General features: G+C 47.3%; 1 protein-coding gene across 2 annotated transcripts in view; it reads left to right on the top strand.

Annotated features, from left to right (window-relative positions):
• PGLYRP3 (peptidoglycan recognition protein 3) overlaps window positions 1-14,030 on the top strand; it is a 15,538-nt gene extending 1,508 nt beyond the window's left edge. Inside the window, exons 1-7 of one of the 2 annotated variants that reach the window (XM_011968163.1) lie at window positions 487-588; window positions 3,990-4,191; window positions 6,503-6,621; window positions 7,867-8,019; window positions 9,263-9,461; window positions 12,967-13,085; window positions 13,758-14,030. In XM_011968163.1, the coding sequence (XP_011823553.1) occupies window positions 534-588; window positions 3,990-4,191; window positions 6,503-6,621; window positions 7,867-8,019; window positions 9,263-9,461; window positions 12,967-13,085; window positions 13,758-13,936 (1,026 nt within the window). In that variant the 5' untranslated portion in view covers window positions 487-533 and the 3' untranslated portion in view covers window positions 13,937-14,030. Of the gene's footprint in view, window positions 1-486; window positions 589-3,989; window positions 4,192-6,502; window positions 6,622-7,866; window positions 8,020-9,262; window positions 9,462-12,966; window positions 13,086-13,757 lie in introns of those variants that run through there. The other variant, XM_011968162.1, reaches the window with a different exon arrangement.
• Window positions 14,031-14,255: the final 225 nt, after the last annotated feature.

Here is a 14,255-nt window from a genome sequence, read left to right as displayed (position 1 = left end):
TGAATGACTTTACGTACCTGAGACTCTCAAATGGTGCAGGGGACAAAGCCAAGCCTGCTTCTGCTTGTAGTTCACTCCATCTGAGCCTCAATGTTCTTACCTATAATAATGGGATTAAATACGAAATTGCACCACTAGATATGAAAATACATACACAGGATTTTTTCATAACAGCTCCCTTGAGGATTTTAGAAATGGTTATTTTCTACCCTGAAAGGCCTAAGATCAGGCACTGGGCTTCTATGAGGAACCAGGAGTTGCCCAGGGCAACAGGAGGTGGATGGGGAGTGGGGTGGCTAGACATAGGCATTAGTGTCCTCACATTTATTGGGCACCTGATGTATTCAAGGGGTCCTGAGAAGCCTGAGCCAGGTGCTGGCCTTCAGGAAGCCACAGGATGGTAGGGGAGGCAGACAGTGGTTGCCACATAGTAGGTGGGTGCTCCACTTGCAGAGTTAGCATGGTTGTGTTAGCTGTTAGCCTTTCTTCCAGGGCCGCCGTTCACACTCTCCTGGTCAGAGTCCTGGGACCACATGCGGATGCTGCCGTGGCTTCTTGCCTTCTCCATTCTGGGTCTCCAGGCTTGGGGTAAGTTTTCTTTACTTGTATCAGAAGTGCTTTTGATGAGCAAGAGAAAACCGTTCTCAAGTTTAATAACAGAAACCCATCCAAGTGCTTTCCCTTTGCTAGTGGATAGTGTAGATTTGCAATTTGGAGCCCTGTTCTAGAGTTTACGATTTTTGTTCAAATCCTTGCCTGCCCTTTGTTATGGTCTTCAACAAGTTATTCAATTTCTTTGAATCGTATTTGTTCCCATGATAAAAGGATAATATTGCTCATTTCTTAGGGTTGTTTTTGAGGATTAAATTAGTTCACAAGTGTGCGCCATTAAGCACAAGTAGTAAGTGCTGGGTAATTTGTAGCTATGATTTAATTTTTATCACCATCATTATTATACCAATCATAGTTAAACCCAGCACTTGGGTCTACATTTGTAAATAAAAGCAAATTCCCCAAGAGTAGCAATGCCCTTTCTCTAGATTAAGAAGATTTCTTATCATTTTATACATAAGAGTAGACACATAGCAATGTTCAATAAACAAATGCTGTTGAATTAAAAGGAAAGTGAGCTTGGTGATTCTTAAATATGACATGTTTTTCAGTTTGTCTTACATACGCAGTCCCCTTTCTGAAGGAATAATGTAATATAGCTTTCTTTCTGTCCTCTGCTACTCAGACAGCAAATTTAATGGGATTACCTGGAGTTAGTGCTGGAGAAACTCACAGGTCAGGGAACACACAGTTCAGTCTTTCATTGTATGAATGGAGAAGCTGAGGCCCTGATGGGGAAATTAACTTGCCCAAGCAAGATGGGGAGTTGTGTGTGGTTCTCATCCCTGTCTCCTGGTTCCTGCCCTGCCCTTGTCCTGCCTGCCAAGTGTCAGTGCTGGCCTGCAGGCTGCTCTTCCACTCTGAGAGTCCTCTGGGTTTCATTTGCAAAGTGTCCTCTCCAGGCTCCGCCTTCCCCCCTCCCCAGTCCTCTGTATCCCCTTCACAGCCCAGCTCAGGCCCTCTGCCTGCTGAGGTGGGCTCCCGTCCTCAGCAGTCTCTCTAACACACCTTGGCCTTGGTGTCCTGGTCATGTATTTGCTCTTGATTTCACAGAAAGACAGAATCCCAGAACCATGGTGGAGACCCTCGATGACTTTGTCTTGTAGGAAGAGAAACAGGTCACATTGTGGCAGTGACTAACCCAAGTTCATCTGACAACTTTGGGGAGGCTGCAGAGTACAGTTGTTATGAACACGGGCTTCGGGGTTAGAGATTCTGATTGGAATCTAAATCTACGCTTAAAACCTCTGTTATGTTAGACAAGTTACCTAACTTCCCTAAGACTTGGTTTCCCTTTTGTATAGAGATCATAGTTGCTTTGCTTAACTCATGAAGTTGTTTTAAGTCACAATTCTGATAGCGTCCTTAGACATGCTTTGTAATCACAGGGCTGGTCTGTGGGAGGTGGGGCTGGTGACAATGTCACTGCTGCCACTGGCCACTGCTCCCAGGATCCCTCATACTGAATGGGAGCAGTGGGGGATAAGGACAGGCTGGCAGTGGCTAATCCACAATAAAGCATCTCTGAAACGTCTAGTTTTTGAAGGCAGTCACAATGATCTGTATATTTCTGTTTCAAGAACCTTGTCTGGCACCAATAGGTGATTAAGACATGTGTGTTAGCTCAACATGTCACAACCATCTTGGTATGTGACACTCTGCTGGGTACCCATGGTTTGATTAGTAGGTCTCCAGGTGAACCAGGAAAGGTAGCACTGCCCAGATAAGGCAGCAGGCGAGACTGCAGTGTTCCTGGAATGGAGGGAGGCTGGGGGAGGTGGGAGGAAAAAGGCCTCTCTGGGAAGATATGGAAGGCAGAGTCAGTCTGAGGCCAGAGACTTCTGTGGTTCTCCTCTGTGTGCTCCCTAGAGGGCCTTAGGTGACCTGGGGAGGAGGAGAGGCTATGCACTGCGGAGTGGGATGTCTGGCTCAGCCTCTGAGCTTGCTGGCCACGTGCACTCCAAGGAGTGCACCAATGCACCAGTGCTCTCTTGCAGGGGATTTCCCACAGTTCTCCTGGAATGAGACCCAAGTCAGATGCTTGTCCCAGAGGCTTATGGACCTGTTTGTCAGGATCTCATAGTTCATTCGCAAGGGTCCCAATGGTGAGGCGGTTTGAAGATTGGCTGGGGCTTCTTAAGTGGTCAGAAATGTTTCTCAGGACTTGATAATGTCTGGACTAAGAGTGAATGGGGTGGGGAGGAATCCTAAGATGTTCATCTCCAACCACTCCCTTGGATCATCCTGAGTCCTTAGGCAAAGGGGAGTTCCTCAGCCTAAGGAGAGAAAAAGAAGAGAAACCCAGATGAAAAAAGAGAGAAGGAGGCTGGGCGTGGCGGCTCACGCCTATAATCCCAGCACTTTGGGAGATCGAGGAGGGTGGAGCACGAGGTCAGGAGATCGAGACCATTCTGGCTAACACTGTGAAACCCCGTCTCTACTAAAAATACAAAAAAGTAGCCCGCCATGATGGCATGCGCCTGTAATTCCAGTTACTAAGGAGGCTGAAGCAAGAGAATTGCTTGAATCTGGGAGGTGGAGGCTGCAGTGAGCCGAGATTGTGCCACTGCACTGCAGCCTGTACTAGGGAGCAAGACTCCATCTCAAAAAAAAAAAAAAAAAAAAAAAAAAAAAAAAAAAAGACAGAGAGAGAGAGAGGGAGAAAAAACCCAGAGAGAAAATATATGTCCTCCACTCTCAGCTCCAGCATGACAGTGTCTCAACTGTCCCTCAGCGTGCTCCTGGGGCTCCTATAATGAGGATGGAGAAAGGGAGCCCTCAGGTAGCCTGCAGCCGCGGGTGGGATCTCACAGCCCTGCCACTAGGGAGTGTTCGCCCGGAAGAAAGAGGCACAGACACCGTGTTCATGGAGCCTCCTGTAAGCTCTGGAGCCCCTTGTTGAGGAGACTGATAGAGCTTCCTTCAGAGACTCACAGTTCTTAGGGGAGGGGAACACAAGAGACACAGTTGAGACTGGGGCCAACGCCAGTGAGGACAATACATCCTCAGGCTTCCTGGCTAAGGAGGCAGCTCAGAGCCCCAGGGTGGGCAGCGGGGTTGGCTGGGGTGCTTTCTGAAGGAGGGGAGCATGTAGGCCAGGGGGCAGTAGGGGATGAGATTTGCCCTTCAGGGAAAGACAAGGAGAGATTGTCTGGGAACAAGGTGGCATGACTTCCCAGGCTGAGTGCTGTGTGTGTCTGGGCAGTGGTTCAGCCACAGTGGAGAGGAGGGGGCTGTGGGGGTGAAGAGTTCCCCCAGGGTGTCTCCCATGCGCAGGGCAGGCTGGGCCTGAGTGTGAGAGGTCAGGGCACATGGACGACCTGTTGGGGGAAGATGGGCAGGGCCTGCCATGTGACATTCTGTGGTCTTCCCTACAGATACTCCCACTGTCGTCTCCCGCAAGGAGTGGGGGGCAAGACCACTGGCCTGCAGGGCCCTGTTGACCCTGCCTGTGGCCTACATCATCACAGACCAGCTCCCAGGGATGCAGTGCCAGGAGCAGAGCATTTGCAACCAGATGCTGCGGGGGTTGCAGTCCCATTCCATCTACACCATAGGCTGGTGCGACGTGGCATACAAGTAAGAGGCTAGCCAAGTCCCCAAGGCCCGCATCCAAAGTCACCCCTCTGGGGGTGCTTCCCACTTCCCCTTCTCTGTGTCTCTTATTTTCTGGGCTTCATTTATGTTGCTTTTGTAATGAATAAAAATGGTAAAAGGGAAATCAAACAAAATCCAAATCTTCCGGGGATTGTAAGGGGGATGACTCTAAGCCACTTATTTAAGTGGCTTTCGATTCTGGCGCTCCTGTGAAAAAGCAAGGAAGGTTATGTAACAACTGCAGTTTTAACTGAGCCCTTAGAACTCATGAAACGTTACAGTTTACAGAGGTCTTCACAAATATCACCCAATTTGGCCCTCCCAGCTACTCTGAGAAATGGGTTCCTACCCTTATTTCATGGGTGACAAAGCCATGGTTCAGGGGAATTAAAATCTCTGCTCAGAGCGAGGAAGCATGTACCCAGAGCTGTGTCAGGGTGCCTGCCAGTGCAGCCCCCGCTCCTCCTCACCTCACAGGGACTCGCACCTGGGAAGCAGTGCCTCACTCGTTACCCTGAAGGGCCACTCTGACAGCGAGTCTGGTGACCCCACAGGGCAGAGTGGGCGTTGGGAATGGTGGGGAAGAGAGCCCCACGAGGAAACAAGGGAGGGCATGAAGGAGCTGTGCACTGTGCATTGAGTATCTGCTCTGGGGATCATCAGTGGAAGCCCAGAACCTTTTCTCCCTTAGCCTCAGGAATGAGGAGACACATGTAGAAGGAGCGGGAAAGACAGAGTGGGAATGGGGCTGTCCCTCATGGAACTCTAAAGACAAACATAAATAATTTCTGAATTATCCATTTTGGAAAGGAAAACCTAAGTCTATTTATTTATTTATTTATTTATTTATAAACACAAATAAATAAGAGCAGCCGCAGGCCCTGGTTGTGGCCCCCAGCACCCCTGGGATGGCTGGGTCTTCCCTGTCTGCCCACCGTGTGTGCCGTGTCAACCACGACTCACCTGTTGCCCCTGCCACCAGCACCTCCACCATCCTGCTGTTGTCGCTGCTGTGTTGTCTGGTTTGGTCACTGTATTCCTAAGTTATTTCAGCCACTGCGTCTCTAAGTCAGGTTTCTGCAGTGACCATTTGACAATCTCCAGTTTTTTTTTTTTTTTGAGATGGAGGCTCGCTCTGTTGCCCAGGCTGGAGTGCAGTGGTGCGATCACCACTCACTGCAAGCTCCACCTCCCAGGTTCACGCCATTCTCCTGCCTCAGCCTCCCGAGTGGCTGGGACTACAGGTGCCCGCCACCTCGCCCGGCTAATTTTTGTATTTTTAGTAGAGACGGGGTTTCACCATGTTAGCCAGGGTGGTCTCGATCTCCTGACCTCGTGATCCGCCCGTCTCGGCCTCCCAAAGTGCTGGGATTACAGGCGTGAGCCACCGCGCCCGGCTGACAATCTCCAGTTTTTGCAATGCAGCTGACAGTAGCTGTCAGGGACTGTTCACACCAGACTAACCACAGGCTGCTGTAAGAGTGACCAAGGAACCTGTGAAAGTACTGACAGCAAAGCCAGGGAAGGGGTGGACACACCAGACTCCACACCCATTCCTCAGGTCAGCATCGGTGTAGGGCGGATAGTCGGTCTGACTCAATTCAGCGTCTTTCCTTGACCTCAGGGAGGTGTTCTTTCTGTGTTCAGTTTACTGTGGAAACTCACGTTCTATTAAAATATGAACAAGGCAAAGTTGTGAAAACATCAGTTCTGAAGACTGATTGGAAAGTGGAGGAGAGAAATTATAAAGAGGCAGGAATAAAAGAAGTAGAATAAAAAATGTATTTGAGTTAAAAAATAAATGTTAAATAGGAACATTCTAAACAAATTTCTATGGTAAAGAAAAGCTTAAGGAAATTCCTAAAGGGAATCTGAAGAAAAACATCAATACAAAAGGAACTATTGAATCTGGCATAATTGTTTAAGAGAATGTTCAAGTGCTTGGTCCCTTAATTTAAAAACATGATGTATTAATTCTTAAGCTCTTGAAAAGTGTTGGACTAATGTCCTTAGGTCCTTGTGTGTCACACAGTCAAATTCCACTTTGAACAAAATGAGTATTTTTAAAGTGAGGTTCTGGAAAATACATGTAAGCTAAATCACAACAAACAATAAAATATATTCCTATGTCTCTTGGAGGTCTAAAACTGGTTATCCTGCACCTCCCATTGTTATGTTATTGGAACATAGTACTTATTTATGAGGTTCCAGAATTCCTTTTCCTTTTGAGGATCAGTGAGAGGTTTTCATTTATGGGGATTTGCCAATAAACCCATTATTTCCTTCTTGTCAGCTTCCTGGTTGGGGATGATGGCAGGGTGTATGAAGGTGTTGGCTGGAACATCCAAGGCTTGCACACCCAGGGCTACAACAACATCTCCCTGGGCATCGCCTTCTTTGGCAGTAAGATAGGTAAGAGTCACTCCCTGTGGACCCTGTGCTGGAGAGTTGTGTACACTCTCTTCCTCCACTCCCAAGGCTCAGCGCTCATCTTTTCACCCTACATCATGCTTACCTTATCTGATGATTGCCCTTCTCGTGAAGTTCTTTTCTCCTTTGAATTCTGTGACATGCCTACTTTTTGTCCTCTGCCTCTCTTTACTGGTCTGTACTCCTGTGATATTGCCGAAGCCAGCAGGGGCATTGCTTGAGCTCACAGTTATTGCCATCACTTGTAAAGTCTGAGGTTGTCTGACATAGATGCTGTGACTGCACAGGCAGAGAAGCATGGCTCATCTCTTCTTCTAGTTTCTTCCATTGGTAGAAACTGACCAGAAGGCAGCAGTCAAGGAAATCTGGAGCTATAATTTTTTTTTTTTTTTTTGAGACGGAGTCTCGCTCAGTCGCCCAGGCTGGAGTGCAGTGGCGCGATCTTGGCTCACTGAAAGCTCCGCCTCCCGGGTTCATGCCATTCTCCTGCCTCAGTCTCCCAAGTAGCTGAGACTACAGGCACCCGCCGCCACGCCCGGCTAATTTTTTGCATTTTTAGTAGAGACGGGGTTTCACCATGTTAGCCAGGATGGTCTCGATCTCCTAACCTCGTGATCCGCCTGCCTTGGCCTCCCAAAGTGCTGGGATTACAGGCGTGAGCCACCACGCCCGGCCTGGAGCTATAATTTGCAGGCTTCTAGCCCCTAGAAAAACAGAGAAAAGCACAGAACAGGGATGGAGTTGAGAAATAATACGTACAGAACCAGCACCTGCCAGCATCCTCATTTGACAGCTGGGGCTAGGTAACAGCATTTCTCTCAGAGGTTTTCTGTGAGACTTATGAGTTAACAGATATAAAGAGCCTACTGCATACCTCATCAGGGGAGCTATGAGTAAATTCTGGTTGCCTTTTCTCCTGTGCTAGTACACACCTGACTTGGTCAGGTGGGCCTCCCTCTGCATGTATCCTTCACTGCCTTCCAGGTCTTCTGCCTAGAGATGGAGTGGATAAAGTCTTAGCTTGACTCTTGGAAGAAGTTGTCAGCCTTGGCTGCTGAGAGATCTAGGTAGTTTCTTGCCTCTTAGGCCCTCTGTTCTGGCAATTGAATCAGTTTCCTCTCTTCCAATCCAGTTATTCAAGCTCAAGTGGTCATATCATCCTTCCTTCAGGTATCTGGTCCAGGTGCAGTTTCTTACATTTCTGTACTCCCTGTCCTCCTCTTTAAGGCAGCAGTCCCAGCCCTGCTGCCTTATCAGCTGCAGAGGGTCTGATCTCCTATGCCATCCAGAAGGGTCACCTTTCGCCCAGGTATATTCAGCCACTTCTTCTGAAAGAAGAGACTTGCCTGGACCCTCAACACCCAGTGATGCCCAGGAAAGGTAAGACCCTCCATGACATGTCTCCCTCCTCCTTGTCACCACCCAGCCATGTTTGGGAGTGCTTTTTCCTGTTAGACCCCATTGGGATTCTGGGACCAAGAATAAGTCATGCCTACTTTGAGATCTGGAAAATTCTGACAGGGCATCTTCCTGGCCTCCTCTCTATCCCATCAGAATGATATAGCCATGGACTTATTCTTAAAACAAAGACATATATACACAGATTTCCACTCAATCAAGAAATATTTACTGCATAGCAGGCACTGTTCTAAGTACTGAGCATACAGCTGTGAACAAAACAGATGAAACTCTTCACCTTCAGGAAGCTTGCACTTCAGTGAGAAAAGACAGAAAATGAACAAAATAACAAATAAATACATATGATGTTAGATGGCATAAAGGCTATGGAGAAAAAATAGAGTGGGAATGCAGTGGGATTAACATGTATACACATTTGTGTCTATTATGTGGGGACATGAAGACTTACATAAACTTACATACCTTTCTAAAAGCAAAAACCTGCCCTGGCCACAGCATGGCCACAGCTCGGAGAAAAGCTCATGCTCACAGATGATGCTGACATCAGAGTGCATATAACAAAAAGCTGAGTAATGATAGTAAAGCATTATTTTGAAGCGAATAAGCAGCAACCTAAAACCAGTCAAATTAATAAGCACTTCTGCTAGTGTGGACCTTTTCTTGGGAACAATGATATTTTTAGGATTAGCTTTTTAAAATTGTGAATCGCTAAATAAAATATTTCTTGCTTTTGGACAGGCACTATCTTCAATAATGATAATTCCTTAATATTTGTGCAGTTCTTTCTAGATTTTAAGTTTTTTCCAAATATGTGTGATCAGTTCAGAGAGTCCACTGACTTTCCATGTAGTGGCCCTGATACAGAAGCACACATACTTGCATATGTATTTGCAATGCACGGTCTTTTGAAGACAATGACCATGCCTCTGTACAACCCACAGTCCTCTCCCTTCTGCTTCTACACTGATTTCTATGGGTATCAGGCCTGTAGATTTTTGCCTCAGCCCCTTGGCTCCAGCCATCTGACTCAGAAACCCTCCATCTGGACTTCCCCAGGATCCCACAGCCGATCTTACATTAGGATGCACCCATGGGTGCTGGAGGCCTAGGAGAGGCTGAGCAATAATTCAACCTGGAGTTGAGCGATCGCTCACAGGGAGGCAAAACCAAATTCTTATTCCCTTGACTTTTCATCTTACCACAGTTTGCCCCAACATCATCAAACGATCTGTTTGGGAAGCCAGAGAGACACACTGCCCTAAAATGAACCTCCCAGCCAAATACGTCATCATCATCCACACTGCTGGCACAAGCTGCACTGTATCCACAGACTGCCAGACTGTCGTCCGAAACATACAGTCCTTTCACATGGACACACGGAACTTTTGTGACATTGGATATCAGTAAGTGGGATCAATGCCAAGACAATGCCTCTTTTTCTTCAGAATTGTAGGAAGGAAGGCTGCGGGAGGGAATTGATGTTTCCTGAGGCTCTCCTTAGGACTGGGTGCTTTCCATGAGGAATCGTATTTTATTTTTGCAAGACTGGGCTGAGGATCACTCAGAGCATAGCTAATGGTCAGTTATCTCGCTTGGACGTATCTCCACAAGTGGTTGGGAAGATTCTGAAAAGAAGGAATTAGAAGCCTAGTGATAAAGCAAGACTGTGATATCCTCAGGGAAGGCCATGAAGGGTTATACCTTTGTAATGCAATCCTTTCTAACCTGTCAGAGACAAAGGCCTTGCTCACTACTACCTCAGTCTGCCCAGCTCCAAACTTGCTCTCTCTGATATTAGAATCCTGCTATTCTTCCAGTGTTACTTACCTTATTTTATAGGTGTAGGAACTTGTGACCTTTCTGGGCCTCTTTTATTTCATCTCTACAATAGGGACAATACTTTATCTGTTTGAATACAGGGGGTGAGATCAAAACATTCTCTTTTGGTACCTTTAATGCCAGGTCTGTAATAAAGAAACACATTAAACCAATGGGGTAGAAGAAGCTATTTGGAAAATGTCTTGGAATTTTTATAGTAGAATGTATTTCAATTATTCATCTGTGACTTAATCACAACAAATACTACAAAGTCTCAGGTAGACGTGCTTTTGCAAATGTGTTGTTCTGGGCCTACTGTCTCTCCTTTTAACTCCTGTTTTAAAAGCAGCCTTTGCAAGCAGGAGGGAACTCTTTTTTTTTTTTTTTGAGACAGAGTCTCGCTCTGTTGCCCGGGCCGCAGTGCAGTGGCCGGATCTCAGCTCACTGCAAGCTCTGCCTCCCACGTTTACGCCATTCTCCTGCCTCAGCCTCCCGAGTAGCTGGGAGTACAGGAGTCCGCCGCCTCGCCCGGCTAGTTTTTTGTACTTTTTAGTAGAGACGGGGTTTCACCGTTTAGCCAGGATGGTCTCGATCTCCTGACCTCGTGATCCACCCGTCTGGGCCTCCCAAAGTGCTGGGATTACAGGCTTGAGCCACTGCGCCCGGCCAGGAGGGAACTCTTGCTTCACTTTGCGGGATTTTCCAAAGGCTTTCTATGATTATTTAGTACAGGTAACAGGAAATTGACTATAAATCTGGAAATTCCACATGGAAAATGCCAGAAGTTGAGGGAATGTTTGTTCTCCTCTTTCACTTAGTCTTTAGAGACTCGATCCCCATTCCTTGACTTTTCAAAACCTGTTGCAATATCCTTCTGCTCCAGCCTCATGATATGTCATCTGTAACCCTGATGTGGACTGTAATCAGGACAAAGCATCCACTCACACATTATTTTCTAGCTTTTTAATCAATAGTTATTGGATAGCTACTGTATGCCTGGTGCTAGACAAGATATGTCAATCTAACAACACACAGAAAGAGATTCTCCAAAGATGATGAATTTGGCCAGGCACGGTGGCTCATGCCTAGAATCTCAGCACTTTAGGAGGCCGAGACGGAAGGATTGCTTGAGGTCAGGAGTTTGAGACCAGCCTGAGCAACATAAGGAGACCCCCATTTCTTCAAAAAAATAAAATAATTAGCTGGGTGTGGTGGCATGTATAGCTGTAGTCAGTCCCAGCTACTTGGAAGGCTGAAACAGGAGGATTGCTTGAGCCTAGTAGTTTGAGGCTGCAGTGAGTCATGGTTTTGCCACTGCCCTTCGGCCTGAGCAACAGAGTGAGACCCTGTCTCAAAAAAAAAAAAAAAAACCAAAAACAAAAGCAAGAGAATAAAGATAAGTAGTTTATTTGGGAGTGCACAGGGAATTTGCAAATCTGGGATATGCATGCTACAGGAACCACAGGCATATCCAAAGAGGTTCAGGCTAGAGGAAGCTTTTAAAGGCAAAAGGGAAAAGTATACATCATTTGTTTTGAAATAAAGGGAACACTGGAGAACATTGGCGCTTATCACAGGAGGCAGGAGGTGACACCAGTTCGTTAGTGGAGACAGTGTGTTGGGCAAGTGTTCTTCATCACCAGATGTTCTTGTGGCTAGTAACAAGCTGCAGTTTCGAATGTTTTTTGGCAAAAGCTCTTGTTACAGGCTTGTGTGCATAAGAGTCCTTCAGAGTCTTTGCGCTAGTTCTTATTGTAGGCTTGTGTGCATGAGGGTTCACCGTTCTCAACCTCCTGGCTTTATTTATTTTTGTTAGAGTTTGACACAACTGACTCCATTTTGATTCTGACAACTTTCACTGATAGATATGAGAGAAGGAGGGCTAACAAGTAACAAGTCAAAGTGTTGAGCACTGTGATGGATGCAGAACAGGATAATGTATAGGATGAGCTTCTAATCAAGGCTTTGCAGGGAGTGACTGGGGTCTGAGAATAGCCTCTAGAGGGAGGAGTATCTTCATTAGGACAAAGATAAGGAGTGGGGTTTATTCAGGCAAAGAAGGAGGAAGAGTGTCTGGGTGAGGAGGAACAGCATTTGCCAGGGCCCAGGGTTCATTCAGACAGAGCATTGCAAATAGATTTGAAAGAGTGGAGTGGTGAGCAGTAAGGGTGGCAGTGCCTGTGGGGGCCACATTGCAGAGGGCCTCATAGCGGACTCAGAGAGACTGACTTTATTTGAAAGGCAGCTGCAGACTATTTGGGAGGTCATGCCCTATGATAGGATTTGTATTTTAGAAAAATCACTCTGGGTGCTACTTTAAGAATGGATTGGAAGGAGGCAAAACTCTGGGCAGGAAGCTATTGCAGTGATCCAGTGACTTGGAGTGGGACCATGGCAGTCGGTCTAGAAAGAAGTGGAGGAATTTAGAAGTTGTGTAGGAGACACAATTGACAAGCCATGATTGGTGACCAGGTGGACTGAGTGAGAGGCTAGAAGGCATTCAGAGTGTTGTCCAGTTTTCTAGCTGGAGAAATTTTAGAAGAAGGCGAGTTTGCTTGCACTGTTTTTACAGGTAGTTCTTGAAGCTGTGGCAATGATTTTCCAGGGTGAATACGTTGAGTGAGAGAATGGCCTAGACCAGAGTGCAGAGGAGCACCATGTTTCAGGAAGGGAAGCGGGGTGGCAGAGGGGCCTGAGAGAGCAGCAGGGGAAGGGTGGAGTGAGTCGTGGTTGTGGAAGGGTGCGACTGTGGAAGCCCAGGGAAGGGAACATTTTAAGAGAGTGGTCAACAGGGTCAGTGTAGTCCAGAAGTAAAATAAGTGTCCATTGTACTGAGTGCCAGGAAGCCACTGCTCACCTTGGAGGGGTCAGATTTAGTGGTGTGGTGGGAACAAAGGCCAGGTTGAAGTGGATTGTGGTGTTTTTTTGTTTTGTTTTGTTTTCTGTCCTTGTCCACATTGGCACATAAGAGATCTCCAGTCAATATCTGGTGAATGGATGAAAGAATGAACGAATGGTTGAAAGAGTGAATGAAGTATTTAAATTCTGTTTCCCAGAGTGACTGTCTTCATTTTCTTTTCCTGACTTAAGCTTCCTGGTGGGCCAGGATGGTGGCGTGTATGAAGGGGTTGGATGGCACGTCCAAGGCTCTCACACTTATGGATTCAATGATATTGCCCTAGGAATTGCCTTCATCGGCTACTTCGTAGGTAAGGGGTGAGCATGCGGTAGAGGGGTGCTGGGGGCTGAGGGACCAGGCGGCATGTCTGGGAAGCATGGCGGGAAAGGCAGTCCTGTAGTGTCTGGCAGTGTGAGTGGAACAGTTTAGCTTTAAAGTGGACTCTTAATACAGGATGTCACCAAGATCCCCTTTCAGACAGAGCATTTACCCCCAAATCCACCCATCCCCATGCCCAGCTCCACCTCGCTCTATATCCAAGGCAAACATGGAGCAAGGGGGGAAAAGTCTTTTGGAAACTTCAGTGCTTTTATCGCTCAATTGGCAAATGGGTCCCCTTTCTTGGTAGTCATGGCAACAATTTGGGGAGCACCAATGTCTGTTATGGAAAACCAGTAGGCGTCTCTGTGGTGCTGTATCTGCTTTATACCTGCTCAGAAGTGGTATATTGTGCTGCAGTTCTCTTTCAGAGCAGTTTTTTAACCTTCTGGAAGAAACTTTGGCATGGAGGAATCAGAGAAAGCTGTGACCTTGTTTTCTTTTTGTGCCTGATTGCCACAATTTATGTAAATGTGTTGGCTATGGTGACTGTGGAATGGGGCGGGGGCGGGGGGAAGAAAGAAACTGGAATCTAGGTGCTTGTCCCTTCCCTAATCAAGAAACTTTGACCCCTAATGACTGATGGGGAAAATGTGTTTTGCAGAAAAGCCACCAAATGCTGCAGCACTGGAGGCGGCCCAGGACCTGATCCAGTGTGCCGTGGTTGAGGGGTACCTGACTCCAAACTACCTGCTGGTGGGCCACAGTGACGTGGTCAGCATCCTGTCCCCTGGGCAGGCTTTGTACAACATCATCAGCACCTGGCCTCATTTCAAGCACTGAAGGAGGCCCCGCTCCCTCTGAGACTACCCTCCCTCCCCTGCTGGGTCTCTCTAATCCTCATCAGACACCCTGGCTCAGCACCTTGTGTCCCCCTCCCCTGCCAGCCCATCCTTTCTCAGGTTTGAATGGTCATGCCCTTTCCTGCCAACATCCTCCAGGAGCCCCTAAACCTCGCAGCTGGGCATTCACAGCCCTCCTGGTCTGAGTTTAGACTTCCTCTCTCCTCACCTACCTCTCCCCTGGGCACCTACCTCTTCAGTCAGGTGAGACAAGGGGCTGGTCCTTGTGGCATTTCTCTCTCTCTCTCCCCAACCCCTGT

Source organism: Mandrillus leucophaeus, unplaced genomic scaffold (genome assembly GCF_000951045.1).
Source record: "Mandrillus leucophaeus isolate KB7577 unplaced genomic scaffold, Mleu.le_1.0 Scaffold830, whole genome shotgun sequence".
NCBI lineage: Eukaryota > Metazoa > Chordata > Mammalia > Primates > Cercopithecidae > Mandrillus > Mandrillus leucophaeus.
Note: the sequence above shows the minus strand (reverse complement) of the source record. Positions and strands in the feature narration are given on the sequence as shown.